The sequence below is a fragment of the Cyanistes caeruleus genome, chromosome 35 (genome assembly GCF_971803275.1).
Source record: "Cyanistes caeruleus chromosome 35, bCyaCae1.hap1.1, whole genome shotgun sequence".
In the NCBI taxonomy this organism is placed as follows: domain Eukaryota; kingdom Metazoa; phylum Chordata; class Aves; order Passeriformes; family Paridae; genus Cyanistes; species Cyanistes caeruleus.
The window spans coordinates 613403-627277 of record NC_141736.1 but is presented as its reverse complement, the minus strand read 5'-3'; the positions used below and the strand labels follow the sequence as shown (position 1 = coordinate 627277).

At 45.9% G+C, this 13875-nt stretch overlaps 1 protein-coding gene across 2 annotated transcripts in view; it reads right to left on the bottom strand.

The window, feature by feature from the left end:
- Positions 1 to 13875, bottom strand: part of ATP13A1 (ATPase 13A1) — a 28329-nt gene that overhangs the window by 1603 nt on the left and 12851 nt on the right. For both annotated transcript variants that reach the window (XM_086871488.1, XM_086871489.1), the window contains 13 exons: positions 13456 to 13576; positions 11205 to 11362; positions 9425 to 9597; positions 8107 to 8217; positions 7712 to 7837; positions 6908 to 7013; positions 5670 to 5869; positions 4572 to 4668; positions 3619 to 3791; positions 3035 to 3149; positions 1722 to 1918; positions 812 to 954; positions 55 to 166 (listed from right to left, as the gene is read on the bottom strand). In XM_086871488.1, coding sequence (XP_086727614.1) covers positions 55 to 166; positions 812 to 954; positions 1722 to 1918; positions 3035 to 3149; positions 3619 to 3791; positions 4572 to 4668; positions 5670 to 5869; positions 6908 to 7013; positions 7712 to 7837; positions 8107 to 8217; positions 9425 to 9597; positions 11205 to 11362; positions 13456 to 13576 — 1832 coding nt within the window. The remainder of the gene's footprint in view (positions 1 to 54; positions 167 to 811; positions 955 to 1721; positions 1919 to 3034; positions 3150 to 3618; positions 3792 to 4571; positions 4669 to 5669; positions 5870 to 6907; positions 7014 to 7711; positions 7838 to 8106; positions 8218 to 9424; positions 9598 to 11204; positions 11363 to 13455; positions 13577 to 13875) is intronic.

Sequence of the window (13875 nt, the reverse complement as noted above, 5' to 3'; positions counted from 1 at the left end):
TGGGAAAAGCTGGGAAAAGTTGGGAAAAGTTGGGAATATTCTGGAATTTCCCACCTTGTAGTTGATGGCGAAGGTGGCTGTCTGCATGGCCATGGCCAGCAGGTACACGGTGCTGTTCACCAGAGACGGCTCAAATTCCCGGCTCAGATCCACAAATTCCTCCTCCCTGTCCATGGAAAAATCGGGATCAGCCTCGGGATCCACCCTGGGATCCACCCTGGGATCCATCCCTCAAAAAATCCCCGTTAAAATTGGGTTGAAATTGGGTGTAAAGTGGGTTTGGGAGCTGGAAAAATGGGAATTCCCAGCTCAGATCCACAAATTCCTCCTCCCTGTCCATGGAAAAATCGGGATAAAATGGGATAAATCGATGCCTCAAAAAATCTCAGTTTTAATTGGGGAAAATCCTGGAATTCTTGGAGATTTTTTTTGTAACTTTTTGGGAATTTTTTGGGGAATTTTTTGGGAACTTTTTGGGAAGTTTTTGGGATTTTTTTGGTAACTTTCTGGGAATTTTTTGGGACCTTTTTGGGAATTTTTTTGTAACTTTTTGGGAATTTTTAGGAATTCTTGGGGAAGTTTTTGGTAACTTTTTGGGATTATTTTGGTAATTTTTGGGGAACTTTTTGGGAAGTTTTTGGGATTTTTTTGGTAACTTTTTGGGAATTTTTTGGGATTTTTTTGGTAACTTTCTGGGACTTTTTTGGGAACTTTTTGGGAATTTTTTGGGAACTTTTTGGGATTTTTTTGGGAACTTTTTGGGAATTTTTTGGTAACTTTTTGGGAATTTTTTTGGGGATCAGAGGCTGACCTGGGCTCGCTCCGCTCCTGCGCTTCCCGGTACAGGAACACCAGGCTGAGGAAATGCACCAGGAATTGCAACAACACCGTCAGCACCGTGTACAGGTTGAAAATGTTGGGAAGAGGCCTCTCCTTGGAAAGAGTCTTCAGGGGCTGGAAGGGTTAAAAAAAAACGGGAATAAAAACCAGGAATGTGGGATGGGATGAGCTGGAGTCCAAATCCCAAAGTTTAGTCCAAATCCTGAAGTTTTTCAGGGAATTCTGTGGGGGTTTTTAAATCTGGGAGGAGGTTTGGGGGTGTTTTATTCCCATGGAAATTGGGATTTAGGGGTTTTTCCCCTCAAAATTCCAGATTTCCATGGAAAAGCCTCAATTTGGGCCTTTTTTTATGGCTCTTTCCTGTCTTTTCCTGCTGTTCATCCCAAAAATTGAGATCCTGAGGGGAAGAATATCCTTGGGAGAACCCCAAATCCAACTGTCCCGCCCCTCCACCTTCAACAAAACAAGCATTTCTTATAATAAATGGGATTTTTTTGGGGGAAAAGCCCCTTTTTCCCTAATTTTGCCAGATCCCATGGAATTCTCGGCTTTCACCTTGGATTTGGAATTTTGGGAGCCATCCCAAACCCTATTTCCACCTTCAGAAAACACCATTTTCTGACCATAAATCCCATTTTTTTGGGTGAAAAAAACCCAAATCCCTGTTTCCCTAATTTAGGATAATTCCCATGGAATTCCCATCTCCCACATGGAATTCCCTTGGACTCAGAGATGAAACTTTGGGATAATCCCGGACCCAGGACAATCCCACCCTCCCTCCTTCCAAAACCGCCATTTTGTGAGGCCAAACTCGCTTTTTTATTTTGAGTGGGATTTTTTTTCCTACTCCAACCCTTTTCCCACGGAATTCCCGGAATTACCTTGGACCTGGAGATGAAAAGGAAGCATCCAGCCAGGAGCAGCCCCTGGAGCGTGGCCTGGAGGTCGCTGAATTTGACTCCCTGAAGGAACAGCACGCTCTGGCTGTAGGCCAGCACCAAAGCGTTCAGAGCCAGGATTTTAAACATCTGCAGCGTGGTCACCAGCGTGCAGCGACCCTGCTTGATTACGTGGCAGACTGAGGGGAAAAAACGGGAATTCCGGGAATTAGAGAGTAGGGAAAAGCCAGGGGGGAAAGGGGAGAAAAGGGTGAGGAGGAGTGAGGCCGCCATGAGGGGAAAAAGGGCGGGAAAAGGGTGAGGGGGAGTGAGGCCGCCATGAGGGGAAAAAAGGGAGGGAAAAGGGTGAGGGGGAGTGAGGCTCTCGTGAGGGGGAAAAGGAGCGGGAAAAGAGGGAAAAAGGGTGGGAAAAAGAGTGGGAAAAGAGGGAAAAAGGGTGGGAAAAGGGTGAGAAAAGGGTGAGGGGGAGTGAGGCCGCCATGAGGGGAAAAAGGGCGGGAAAAGGGTGAGGGGGAGTGAGGCTCTCGTGAGGGGAAAAAAGAGCGGGAAAAGAGGGAAAAAGGGTGAGGGGGAGCCCTCATGAAGGGAAAAAGAGTGGGAAAAGAAAGAAGAAGGGTGGGGAAACAAGGGAAGAAAAGAGGGAAAAAGGGCAGGAAAAGTGTGAGGGGGAGTGAGGCCGCCATGAGGTGGAAAAGAAGGTGGGAAAAGGGTGAGGGGGAGTGAGGCTCTCATGAGGGGGAAGAAGAGCGGGAAAAGAGGGAAAAAGGGTGAGGGGGAGCCCTCATGAAGGGAAAGAGTGGGAAAAGAGGGAAAAAGGGTGGGGAAAAAAGGGAAGAAAAGAGGGAAAAAGGGCAGGAAAAGGGTGAGGGGGAGTGAGGCCGCCATGAGGTGGAAAAAAAGGTGGGAAAAGGGTGAGGGGGAGTGAGGCCCTCATGAGGGGAAAATGAGCGAGAAAAGAGGGGAAAAGGGTGGGAAAAGAAGGAAAAAGGGTGAGGTGAAGCCCTCATGAAGGGAAAAAGAGTGGGAAAAGAGGGAAGAAGAGCAGGAAAAGAGGGAAAAAGGGTGGGAAAAGGGTGAGGGGGAGTGAGGCCTTTGTGAGGGGAAAAAGATTGAGAAGAGAGGGAAAAAGGGTGGGAAAAGAGGGAAGAAGAGCAGGAAAAGAGGGAAAAAGGGCAGGAGAAGGGTGAGGGGGAGTGAGGCTCTCGCGAGGGAAAAAAGAGTGAGAAAAGAGGGGTTTATCCCATTCCAATCCCATTCCCGGGGATTTTCCCGGTTTTTCCGGGCTGGGCACTCACTGCACTGGATGGAGGAGAGTTTGGAGGTGAAGGGAGCGGCGATGCTGGCGTCCCCCAGCTTCACCACCGGGGCTCTTTCCTCTTCCAGATCCCGCAGCACCTGGCTCAGCCGCTCCTGTGGGATTGGCGATTCCCAAAAAACCCCGAATCACCCGGAATTCCGGAAAAAACGGGCTCCGAATCCGCCCCGATCCAGGGGGAAAAGCGTGAGTTTGGGATCTTGAGATGGGGTTGAAGGTGCCTTCCCACCTCCAGAATTCCAGGATTTATTTCCTTGTTTATCTCAGATTTCAGGTCCCTTCCAGCCCCAAGAATTCCAGGATTTAGTCCCTGTCTTATGGCACTTCCAGAATTCCAGGATTTATTCCATGTTATCCCTTTTCCCACTAGAATTCCCTCTCTTTTTCCCCCTTTTCCTGCTCAAATTCCCTCTTTTTTCCCCCTTTTTCCTGGGAATTCTGGAAAGTTCCCTGCCCACAGATTTGGATTGGATCGGGATCGGATCCATCCCCACCCAACATTCCCAATCCCTAAATCCCTCCATTCCCAGGGCTAAAAATCCCGGGATTAGGGGCAATTCCCACCCTGTGGATGGGCAGCTGCTCCTCCCGCTGGGCCAGGATCCGGTGCTTGGCTCCTCGGGATGAGGGTTTGACATTCCCGGCCGGAATTCCGGCCCTGCTGTCCCCGAGGCCGTCCCGGAGCCGCCGCCTCCGCTCGGGAACGCGCTCCGGAGCGTTGGCCAGCAGGGCCACGCCTGGGAAAACGGGGAAAAACAGGGAAAAATTGGGGAAAAACGGGGAAAAATTGGGGGAAAATGGGGAAAAATTGGGGGAAAATGGGGAAAAGTTGGGAGGAAAATGGGGAAAAATTGGGGGGAAAATGGGGAAAAATGGGGAAAAGTTGGGGGGAAAATGGGGAAAAATTGGGGGGAAAATGGAGAAAAATTGGGGAAAAATGGGGAAAAATTGGGGGAAAAATCAGGCAAAAATTGGGGGGAAAATCAAGCAAAAATCAGGGAAAAATGAGGAATGAAATGGGAAAAATCAGGGAAAATCAGGGATAAAATTAGGGGGAAAATCAGGAAAAAGAGAGGAGGAAGAGGAGGGAAAATCAGGGATAAAGCAGGGAATAAACAGGATGAAAATCCGGGAAAAGAGGGAGAAAAATCAGAGGGAAAATCAGGGAATTAGAGGGGGAAAATCAGGGATAAATTAGGGAAAATCAGGGAAAAATCAGGGAACATCAAGGATAAATCAGGGAAAATCAGGGAAAAACCAGGGAAAATCAGGGATAAAGGAGGAAATCAGAGGGAAAATCAGGATGAAAAGAAGGGAAAAATCAGGGATAAAATGGGGAAAAAAATGGGGAAAACCAGGGAAAAAAACAGAGGAAAAAACGGGAAAAACCCCCAAGAAAAAACCTGGAATTCCTTATTTCCATTCCTGCTCCCAAAAAAAACCTGGGAAACGCCGGGAGCGTGGCTGGGGTTGGGATTTGGAGGGAAAAACGTTGGGAATTTTGGGAATTTCCTCACCCACGTCGGCGTGTTTGAGCGCTCCCACGTCATTGGTGCCGTCGCCGCACATGAGGGTGCAGAACCCGAGGCTCTTCAGCGCCGTGATCACGAATTCCTGGGGAAAAAACCGGGAAAAGCTCCCAAAATCCTGGAATTCTCGGCTTGGATTGGGGTGGGATCAAGGGGTGGGAATTTTGGGAATTTGGGGAGGGAATGAGCTCTGGATTTTTCATTTCCAGGTTTCCAAAGCTTTGAAATCCTGGGAATTCAGGGTTTTCCCAGGCCCCAAAATTTGGGAATTCAGGGCTGGAATGAGCTCCAAACTCTTCGGGATCATCCCAGGACCGTCCCCACATTCCCAAAGATCCCAAATCCTGGAAATTCCCATCCCAAAGACCCCAAATCTTGGGAATTCCCATCCCAATGACCCCAAATCTTGGGAATTCCCATCCCAATGACCCCAAATCTTGGGAATTCCCATCCCAAAGATCCCAAATCTTGGGAATTCCCATCCCAATGACCCCAAATCCTGGAAATTCCCATCCCAAAGATCCCAAATCCTGGAAATTCCCATCCCAAAGATCCCAAATCTTGGGAATTCTCATCCCAATGACCCCAAATCCTGGAAATTCCCATCCCAAAGACCCCAAATCCCGGGAATTCCCATCCCAATGACCCCAAATCTTGGGAATTCCCATCCCAATGACCCCAAATCTTGGGAATTCCCATCCCAACAACCCCAAATCTTGGGAATTCCCATCCCAACAACCCCAAATCCCGGGAATTCCCATCCCAAAGCCCCCAAATCTTGGAAATTCCCATCCCAAAGACCCCAAATCTTGGGAATTCCCATCCCAAAGACCCCAAATCTTGGGAATTCCCATCCCAAAGACCCCAAATCTTGGGAATTCCCATCCCAACAACCCCAAATCTTGGGAATTCCCATCCCAACAACCCCAAATCTTGGGAATTCCCATCCCAAAGATCCCAAATCCCGGGAATTCCCATCCCAAAGCCCCCAAATCTTGGAAATTCCCATCCCAAAGCCCCCAAATCCCGGGAATTCTCATCCCAAAGCCCCCAAATCCCGGGAATTCCCATCCCAAAGCCCCTCACCTTCTGCTTGGGCGCCACCCTGGCGAAGACGCGGATGTGCGGGATGAGCCGGAGGAGCCGATCCCGATCCCGGAGCCGGAGCTGCTCCAGCCCCTCCCCCGTCAGGCACAGCTCGAAGGGATCCGTCAGATCCCGCAGGGAATCCGGGAATGCCGGGAGAGCCACGGATCCGTCCCGGGATCGCCACTGCCAGGGCAGCCCTGCGGGAACGGGAATTCCATGGGAATTCCATGGGAATGCCGGGATCGCCGCTGCCAGGGCAGCCCTGTGGGAATGGGAATTCCATGGGAATTCCATGGGAATGCCGGGATCGCCACTGCCAGGGCAGCCCTGTGGGAATGGGAATTCCATGGGAATTCCATGGGAATGCCGGGATCGCCGCTGCCAGGGCAGCCCCGCGGGAACGGGAATGGATCCGGGGAAGATTCCGGAGCCGATTCCAACCCATCTCCATTCCCAGCTCCTCAAATCCCAGAATCCCAGGCATTCCCAACATTCCCGGTCTCATTCCACATTCCCAGAATTCCTCAAATCCCAGAACCCCGTGGGCTTCCACTGTTCCCAATCCCAATATTCCCAATATTCCCGATATTCCCGACAGGATCAGGACGTTTTCCCGGTGCAGGAAGTGCAGCTCCCATTCCCAATCCCATTATTCCCATTATTCCCATCATTCCCATCATCCCCAATCCCAATATTCCCGACATTCCCATCATTCCCAATCCTGACATTCCCGACATTCCCGGTACCGGGCTCGGGTTCCTGCAGGATCAGGACGATTTCCCGGCGCAGGAAGTGCAGCTCCCATTCCCATCATTCCCAATCCCATCATTCCCATTATTCCCATCATTCCCAATATTCCCATCATTCCCATCATTCCCAATCCCGACATTCCCGACATTCCCGATATTCCCGACATTCCCGACATTCCCGGTACCGGGCTCGGGTTCCTGCAGGATCAGGACGTTTTCCCGGCGCAGGAAGTGCAGCTCCTGTTCCCATCATTCCCAATCCCAATATTCCAAATATTCCCATCATTCCCAATCCCAACATTCCCGACATTCCCGGTACCAGGTTCCGGTTCCTGCAGGATCAGGACGTTTTCCCGGCGCAGGAAGTGCAGCTCCCATTCCCAATCCCATCATTCCCATCATTCCCAATCCCAATATTCCCAATATTCCCATCATTCCCAATCCCAACATTCCCGATATTCCCGACATTCCCGACATTCCCGGTACCGGGTTCCGGTTCCTGCAGGATCAGGACGTTTTCCCGGCGCAGGAAGTGCAGCTCCCGCGCCACGTGGCACGCCGTCAGCGGGCTGTCCCCGGTGATCATCACCACCTGCAACACCGGAATTCCGGCAATTCCCAAGAATTCCCGGGAAAATCTGCGTTTTCCCGCTTTTCCCATGGCATTTTCCCGCTTTTCCCATGGGATTTTCCCGCTTTTCCCATGGCATTTTCCCGCTTTTCAGCCTCAGTTCTTTCCCCCCTGGTTTCAATCTGGGAATTTCTGAGTTTTCCACTTGGATTTTTCTGGTTTTCCCTTCGGAATTTTCTCTCTTTTCTACTTGGAATTTTCCCTCTTTTCCCTTTGGAATTTTCCCTCTTTTCCCTTTGGAATTTTCCCTTTTCCCTTTGGAATTTTCCCTCTTTTCCTATTGGAATTTTCCCTCTTTTCCCTTTCGAATTTTTCCTCTTTTCAGCCTAGAACTTTTCCAGGTTTTCATCCTGGAATTTCCCAGATTTCCAGCTGGAATTTTCCCACTCTCCAGTTTGAATTTTTCCCAGTTTTCAGCCTCGGATTTTCCCCTTGGAATTTTCCTGGGTGTTCGACTGAAATTCCCCAATTTCCACTCTGGAATTTTCCCTCTTTTCCAAGGGGGATTTTCCCGATTTTCAACCTGAATTTTTCCTTTTTCCACTTGGAATTTTCCCGTTTTTCACCCCTGAAAATTCCCAATTTTCCCCCCTGGAAATTCCCCCATTTTCAACCCTCCCCAAAACCTGGGAATTCCCGGAATTCCCGGGATTCCTCACGTGGTGGGAAGCGCTCTGGATCTCTCGGATCACGGCCTTGGAGTCGGCTTTCAGTGGGGAGGAGACCACGATGAATCCCACAAATCTCAGGTCGCATTCCAGGGATTCCCTCTTCATCTCCCGCACCTTTTCCATGGAAAAATCCGGGATTCAGCATTCCCAAGCCCCTTCAAAAGGCAAATTCCCTCCTCCCACCGGTGATTCCCGGGATTTGGAGCATCCCTGGAATGAGTTTAGCGCTCCCAAAAGCTTGGAGTGATCCCAAATTCCCAAAAGAAAAGGGATTTTCCCTGGAAAAACTCCTTTAAAAACCACAAATTCCACCCCTCCTTTTCCCAACCCTTCTCCCAGCGTTTCCCAGGCCTGGAATTCCGGGATTTTTCCCGTTTTTTCACCTGCTGGTGGCTCAGGGTTCCCAGTTCCTTGTATCCCAGGGCCAGGACCCTCGCGCCCTCGTGGGAGAATTCCCGATGGATCTCGTGGTAGTTCCTGGGACATTGGGATAACTGGGAAAAAAAAAACCAGGAAAACATTCCGTGAGTGAGGAAACTGAAAAAATTCCAGAGGGTTTTGGTGGAAAATTGGGAAAAATGAGATTTGAAGGGGAAAAGGAGGCGGGGATTTGGGAGAATCCGGGTGGAATTTGGGATAATTCAGGATAATTCCTTTAGAATTTACAGTCCCCACCCCTTTTCATCTCCTTGATCTCCCAAGATTCCCATTTTTCTCTGGAATTTCCCTCACCTCAGGCTCTGGGCCCATTTTTCCCTGGAATTTCCCTCACCTCAGGGCCCGGGCAGCCATTTTGATCTCCCACCATTCCCAGATTTTCCTTCAACCCAGAATTTCCCTGGAATTCCTCTGGAATTTTCCCTCACCACAGGCTCTGGTGAACCTCTCTGACCTCCCAGCATTCCCAAATCCACATTTTTCCACGGAATTCCCCCATTTTTCCACGGAATTTCCCCTGACTATGTTTGGGCCCATTTTTCCCCTCACAGCAGGGCGGCCATTTTGTCCTCCCGGCATTCCCAATTTCCCATTTTCCCACCGTTTTTTCCCAGAATTTTTCCCCTCACCATGGCCCGCAGGGTCTCCAGAGCATTCCCACCATTCCCAACTCCCTGTTTTTCCATGGAATTTACCTCACAGCAATCTCTGGGCCCATTTTTCACGGAATTTCCCCTGACTATGGGCACTGGGCCCGTTTTTCCCCTCACAGCAGGGCGGCCATTTTGTCCTCCTGGCATTCCCAATTTCCCATTTTCCCACCGATTTTCCCTGGAATTTTTTCCCTCGCCATGACCTGCAGGATCTCCAGAGCATTCCCACCATTCCCAACTCCTCATTTTTTATTGGAATTTACCTCACAGCAATCTCTGGGCCCATTTTTCACGGAATTTCCCCTGACTATGGGCACTGGGCCCGTTTTTCCCCTCACAGCAGGGCGGCCATTTTGTCCTCCTGGCATTCCCAATTTCCCATTTTCCCACCGATTTTCCCTGGAATTTTTTCCCTCACCATGACCTGCAGGATCTCCAGAGCATTCCCACCATTCCCAACTCCTCATTTTTTATTGGAATTTACCTCACAACAGGCTCTGGGCCCATTTCTCCCTGAAATTTCCCCTCACCGCAGGGCGGCCATTTTGTCCTCCCGGCATTCCCAATTTCCCATTTTCCCACCGTTTTTCCCCGGAATTTTTCCCCTCACCATGGCGTGCAGGGTCTCGGGAGCGCCCTTGACGGCCGCCAGGTATCGGATTTCTCCGGAGGCGTTTTCCAGGGAAGCCAGCACCGCCATCCTCTTCAGGGCACTGGAGAAATGAAAGCGCTGGTGAATTCTCATTCCCGGAGTTTTTAGACTCCTCGGGAAAACTTTCTCATCTGGAAACAAAGGAAATCAGGAAATCCTGAAAGGGGGTGCTGGGAGGGAAAAGGGGGAATCGGGAATGAGGGGGGAAAAGAGGAATTTTGGGGTGGTTTGAAAGGGATTTGGAGGCATTTGGGTGGAATTCTGAGGGGTTCGGGTGGAATTTGGCGGGAATTCAGGGAATTTGATGGAATTCTGGATAACTGTAGGGAATTCAGGAGGAATTTCTGACAATTTAGACGGAATTAATGGGAATTCGGGAAGAATTTTGGCTAATTTCGACAAAATTATTGGGAATTCAGGTGGAATTCTGGATGGTAAGGATGGAATTCCGACGGATTTTTGTGAGGGCTTTGTGGGATTTTGTGGAATTTTTTTGGCGAGGATTTTCTGAGGATTTTTTTGTGGCATTCTGTGAGGATTTTGTGGAATTTCTCTGGAGATTTTGGAGGTTTTTTGGTCAGGGTTTTGGGGAAATTTTTGGATTTTTTTTTGTGGGATTTTGTGGGACTCTTGAGAGGAATTTTAAGAAATATTTTGTGGGATTTTCTGGGATTTTGGGCATCATTTTGTGGGATTTTTCTGGAAGGATTTTGTGGGATTTTTTGGGGACTCTGTGGGAAATTTTGGGGTGATTTTGTGAGGTATTTTGTACAATTTTCTGTGAGAATTTTATGGGAATTTTGGCATCATGTTGTGGGATTTTTCTGGAAGGATTTTGTGGGATTTTTTTGGGACTCTGGGATTTTTTGGGGTGATTTTAAGAAATATTTTGTACTATTTTCTGTGGGGATTTTCTGGGATTTTTGGCATCATTTTGTGGGATTTTTCTTGAAGGATTTTCTGGGATTTTTGGGGGATTCTGTGGGATTTTTGGGGGGCAATTTTAACAGATATTTTGTAGGATTTTCTGTGGGGATTTTCTGGGATTTTTGGCATCATTTTGTGGGATTTTTCTGGAAGGATTTTCTGGGATTTTTCTGGAAGGATTTTCTGGGATTTTTCTAGAAGGATTTTGTGGGATTTTTGGGGGATTCTGTGGTATTTTTTGGGGCAATTTTAACAGATATTTTGCAGGATTTTCTGTGGGGATTTTCTGGGATTTTTGGCATCGTTTTGTGGGATTTTTCTGGAAGGATTTTCTGGGATTTTTCTGGAAGGATTTTCTGGGATTTTTCTGGAAGAATTTTCTGGGATTTTTCTGGAAGGATTTTCTGGGATTTTTCTGGAAAGATTTTCTGGGATTTTTGGGGGATTCTGTGGGATTTTTGGGGGGCAATTTTAACAGATATTTTGCAGGATTTTCTGTGGGGATTTTCTGTGATTTTTGGCATCGTTTTGTGGGATTTTTCTGGACGGATTTTTTGGGATTTTTCTGGAAGGATTTTCTGGGATTTTTCTAGAAGGATTTTGTGGGATTTTTGGGGGATTCTGTGGGATTTTTGGGGGATAATTTTAACAACAATTTTGTCCAACTTTCTACGCGAATTTTCCATGATTTTTACCGCCATTTTACGGGATTTTCCTGAAACGTTTTCCCAGCATTTTGCCCCCTTTTTTTAAGCTTTTCCTACCCAAAACGCCTCAGAATTCCAGGAAAAATGGGGGATTTGGGATTTACCTTTGGTCAGGGTCCAATCCACGGCAGTCAGCATGGCTTTTTCCAAAGGATCTCCCACGATTGTCCCGTCCTCCAGCTGCACCAGGGAGTGGCAGCAGGCGATGGCCCGGTGAGTTTCCAGAGGGATTTCCGACACCGGCACCACTTCCTTGCCTTCCCTGAGGGAAAAATCGGAATTTTTGGCATCATCCCGAAGGGTTTTTGTGAAGAGGATCTGTGGGGAGTTGAGGTGAGTGGAAAAAATGGGTGAAATGTTTAAAATTTTGTTTAAAATGCCATTAAATATGCTGGGGAGTCTTATCAAAAAATCTGTAAAAATGACACAAAAAATCCTGATAAACTAAAAAAAAATTTTTCCATAAAAAATTTCCATGAAAAATCCCACAAAACCTCACCAAAAAACACATAAAAGTGCCACCAAAAATCCTGATAAAATAAAATAAAATTTCTCCCTAAAAATCTCCACAGAATTCCACAAAAAATCCCACAAAACCCCACCAAAAAACACATAAAAGTGCCACCAAAAATCCTCATAAAATAAATTAAAATTTCTCCCTAAAAATCTCCACAGAATTCCACAAAAAATCCCACAAAACCCCACCAAAAATCCCATAAAAATTTCTGATAAACTAAAATAAAATTTTCCTAAAAAATTTCCACGAAAAATCCCACAAAACCCCACCAAAAACCCCATAAAAATGACACCAAAAATCCTGATAAAATAAAATAAAATTTCTCCCTAAAAATCTCCACAGATTTCCACAAAAAATCCCACAAAACCCCACCAAAAAACACATAAAAATGCCACAAAAATTTCTGATAAACTAAAAAATATTTTTCCCTAAAAAATCTCCACAAAAAATCCCACGAAACCCCACCAAAAATCCCATAAAAATTTCTGATAAACTAAAAAAAAATTTTCCTAAAAAATTTCCACGAAAAATCCCACAAAACCCCACCAAAAACCCCATAAAAATGACACCAAAAATCCTGATAAAATAAAATAAAATTTCTCCCTAAAAATCTCCACAGAATTCCACAAAAAATCCCACAAAACCCCATCGAAATTCCCATAAAAATGCCACAAAAGTTTCTGATAAACTAAAAGAATTTTTTTCCCTAAAAAATCCCCACAAAAAATCCCACAAAACCCCACCAAAAATCCCATAAAAATGACACCAAAAATCCTCATAAAATAAAATAAAATTTCTCCCTAAAAATCCCCACAGAATTCCACAAGATTCCTCCATAAAATTCCACAAAAAATCCCACAAAATCCTTAGGAAATCTTCCCATAAAATATCCAAAAATATCCCACAAAAAAAATCGCACAAAAACCTCACAGAATCCTCACGAAATTCCCAAAAAAATCCCAGGATTTCTGTGGAATTCTGTGGGGATTTTTAGGGATGATTCTAATTTTTTTTTTAATCCCAATAAAAACGTCAAAAATCGCAATAAAAACGTCAAAAATTCCAATAAAATGTCAAAAATCCCAATAAAAACATCAAAAATCCCAATAAAATATCAAAAATTCCAATAAAAACGTCAAAAATTCCAATAAAAATATCAAAAATTCCAATAAAAACGTCAAAAATTCCAATAAAAACGTCAAAAATTCCAATAAAAATATCAAAAATTCCAATAAAAACGTCAAAAATTCCAATAAAAACATCAAAAATCGCAATAAAAACGTCAAAAATTCCAATAAAAACGTCAAAAATTCCAATAAAATGTCAAAAATTCCAATAAAATGTCAAAAATCCCAATAAAATGTCAAAAATTCCAATAGAAACATCAAAAATCCCAATAAAAACGTCAAAAATCCTAATAAAAATGTGAAAAATCCCAATAAAAACGTGAAAAATCCCACTAAAAACATCAAAAATTCCAATAAAATGTCAAAAATCCCAAAAAAAACGTCAAAAATCCCAATAAAAACATCAAAAATCCCAATAAAAACGTCAAAAATCCCAATAAAAACGTCAAAAATTCCAATAAAAATATCAAAAATCCCAATAAAAACATCAAAAATCCCAATAAAAACATCAGAAATCCCCATAAATACGTCAAAAATCCCAATAAAAACGTCAAAAATCCCAATAAAAACGTCCAAAAATTCCAATAAAAACGTGAAAAATCCCAATAAAAATGTCAAAAATCCCAATAAAAATCCCCAAATTGCAGAAAAACCCCCGTTTTTGGGGATTGCCGGGGTTTTCCCGGCGGGAATTTGGGGATCAGGACTCACCTGAGCCCGGCCACCCCTCGCACCACGAGGTGGTCGCTGGTCAAGGTCCCGGTTTTATCGAAGCAGCAAACCTGGACCTTCCCGGCGAAGGGGATCCGGAAAGGTTCCGTGCAGTAAACGTCTGGAAAAACGGGAAAAGTGGGAATTCCGGGAGTGGGGAGGGGTTGGGGGGAAAATGGGGGGGTTTGGGGATTTTTTTGGGGGAAAAAATGGGGATTTTTGAGGGGGAAATGGAGAATTTATGAGGGGAAAATGGGGGATTTTGAGGGAAAAAAATGGAGAATTTTGAGGGGGAAATGGAGAATTTATGAGGGGAAAATGGGGATTTTGAGGGAAAAAAATGGAGAATTTTGAGGGGGAAATGGAGAATTTATGAGGGGAAAATGGGGGATTTTGGGGGAAAAATGGAGAATTTTGGGG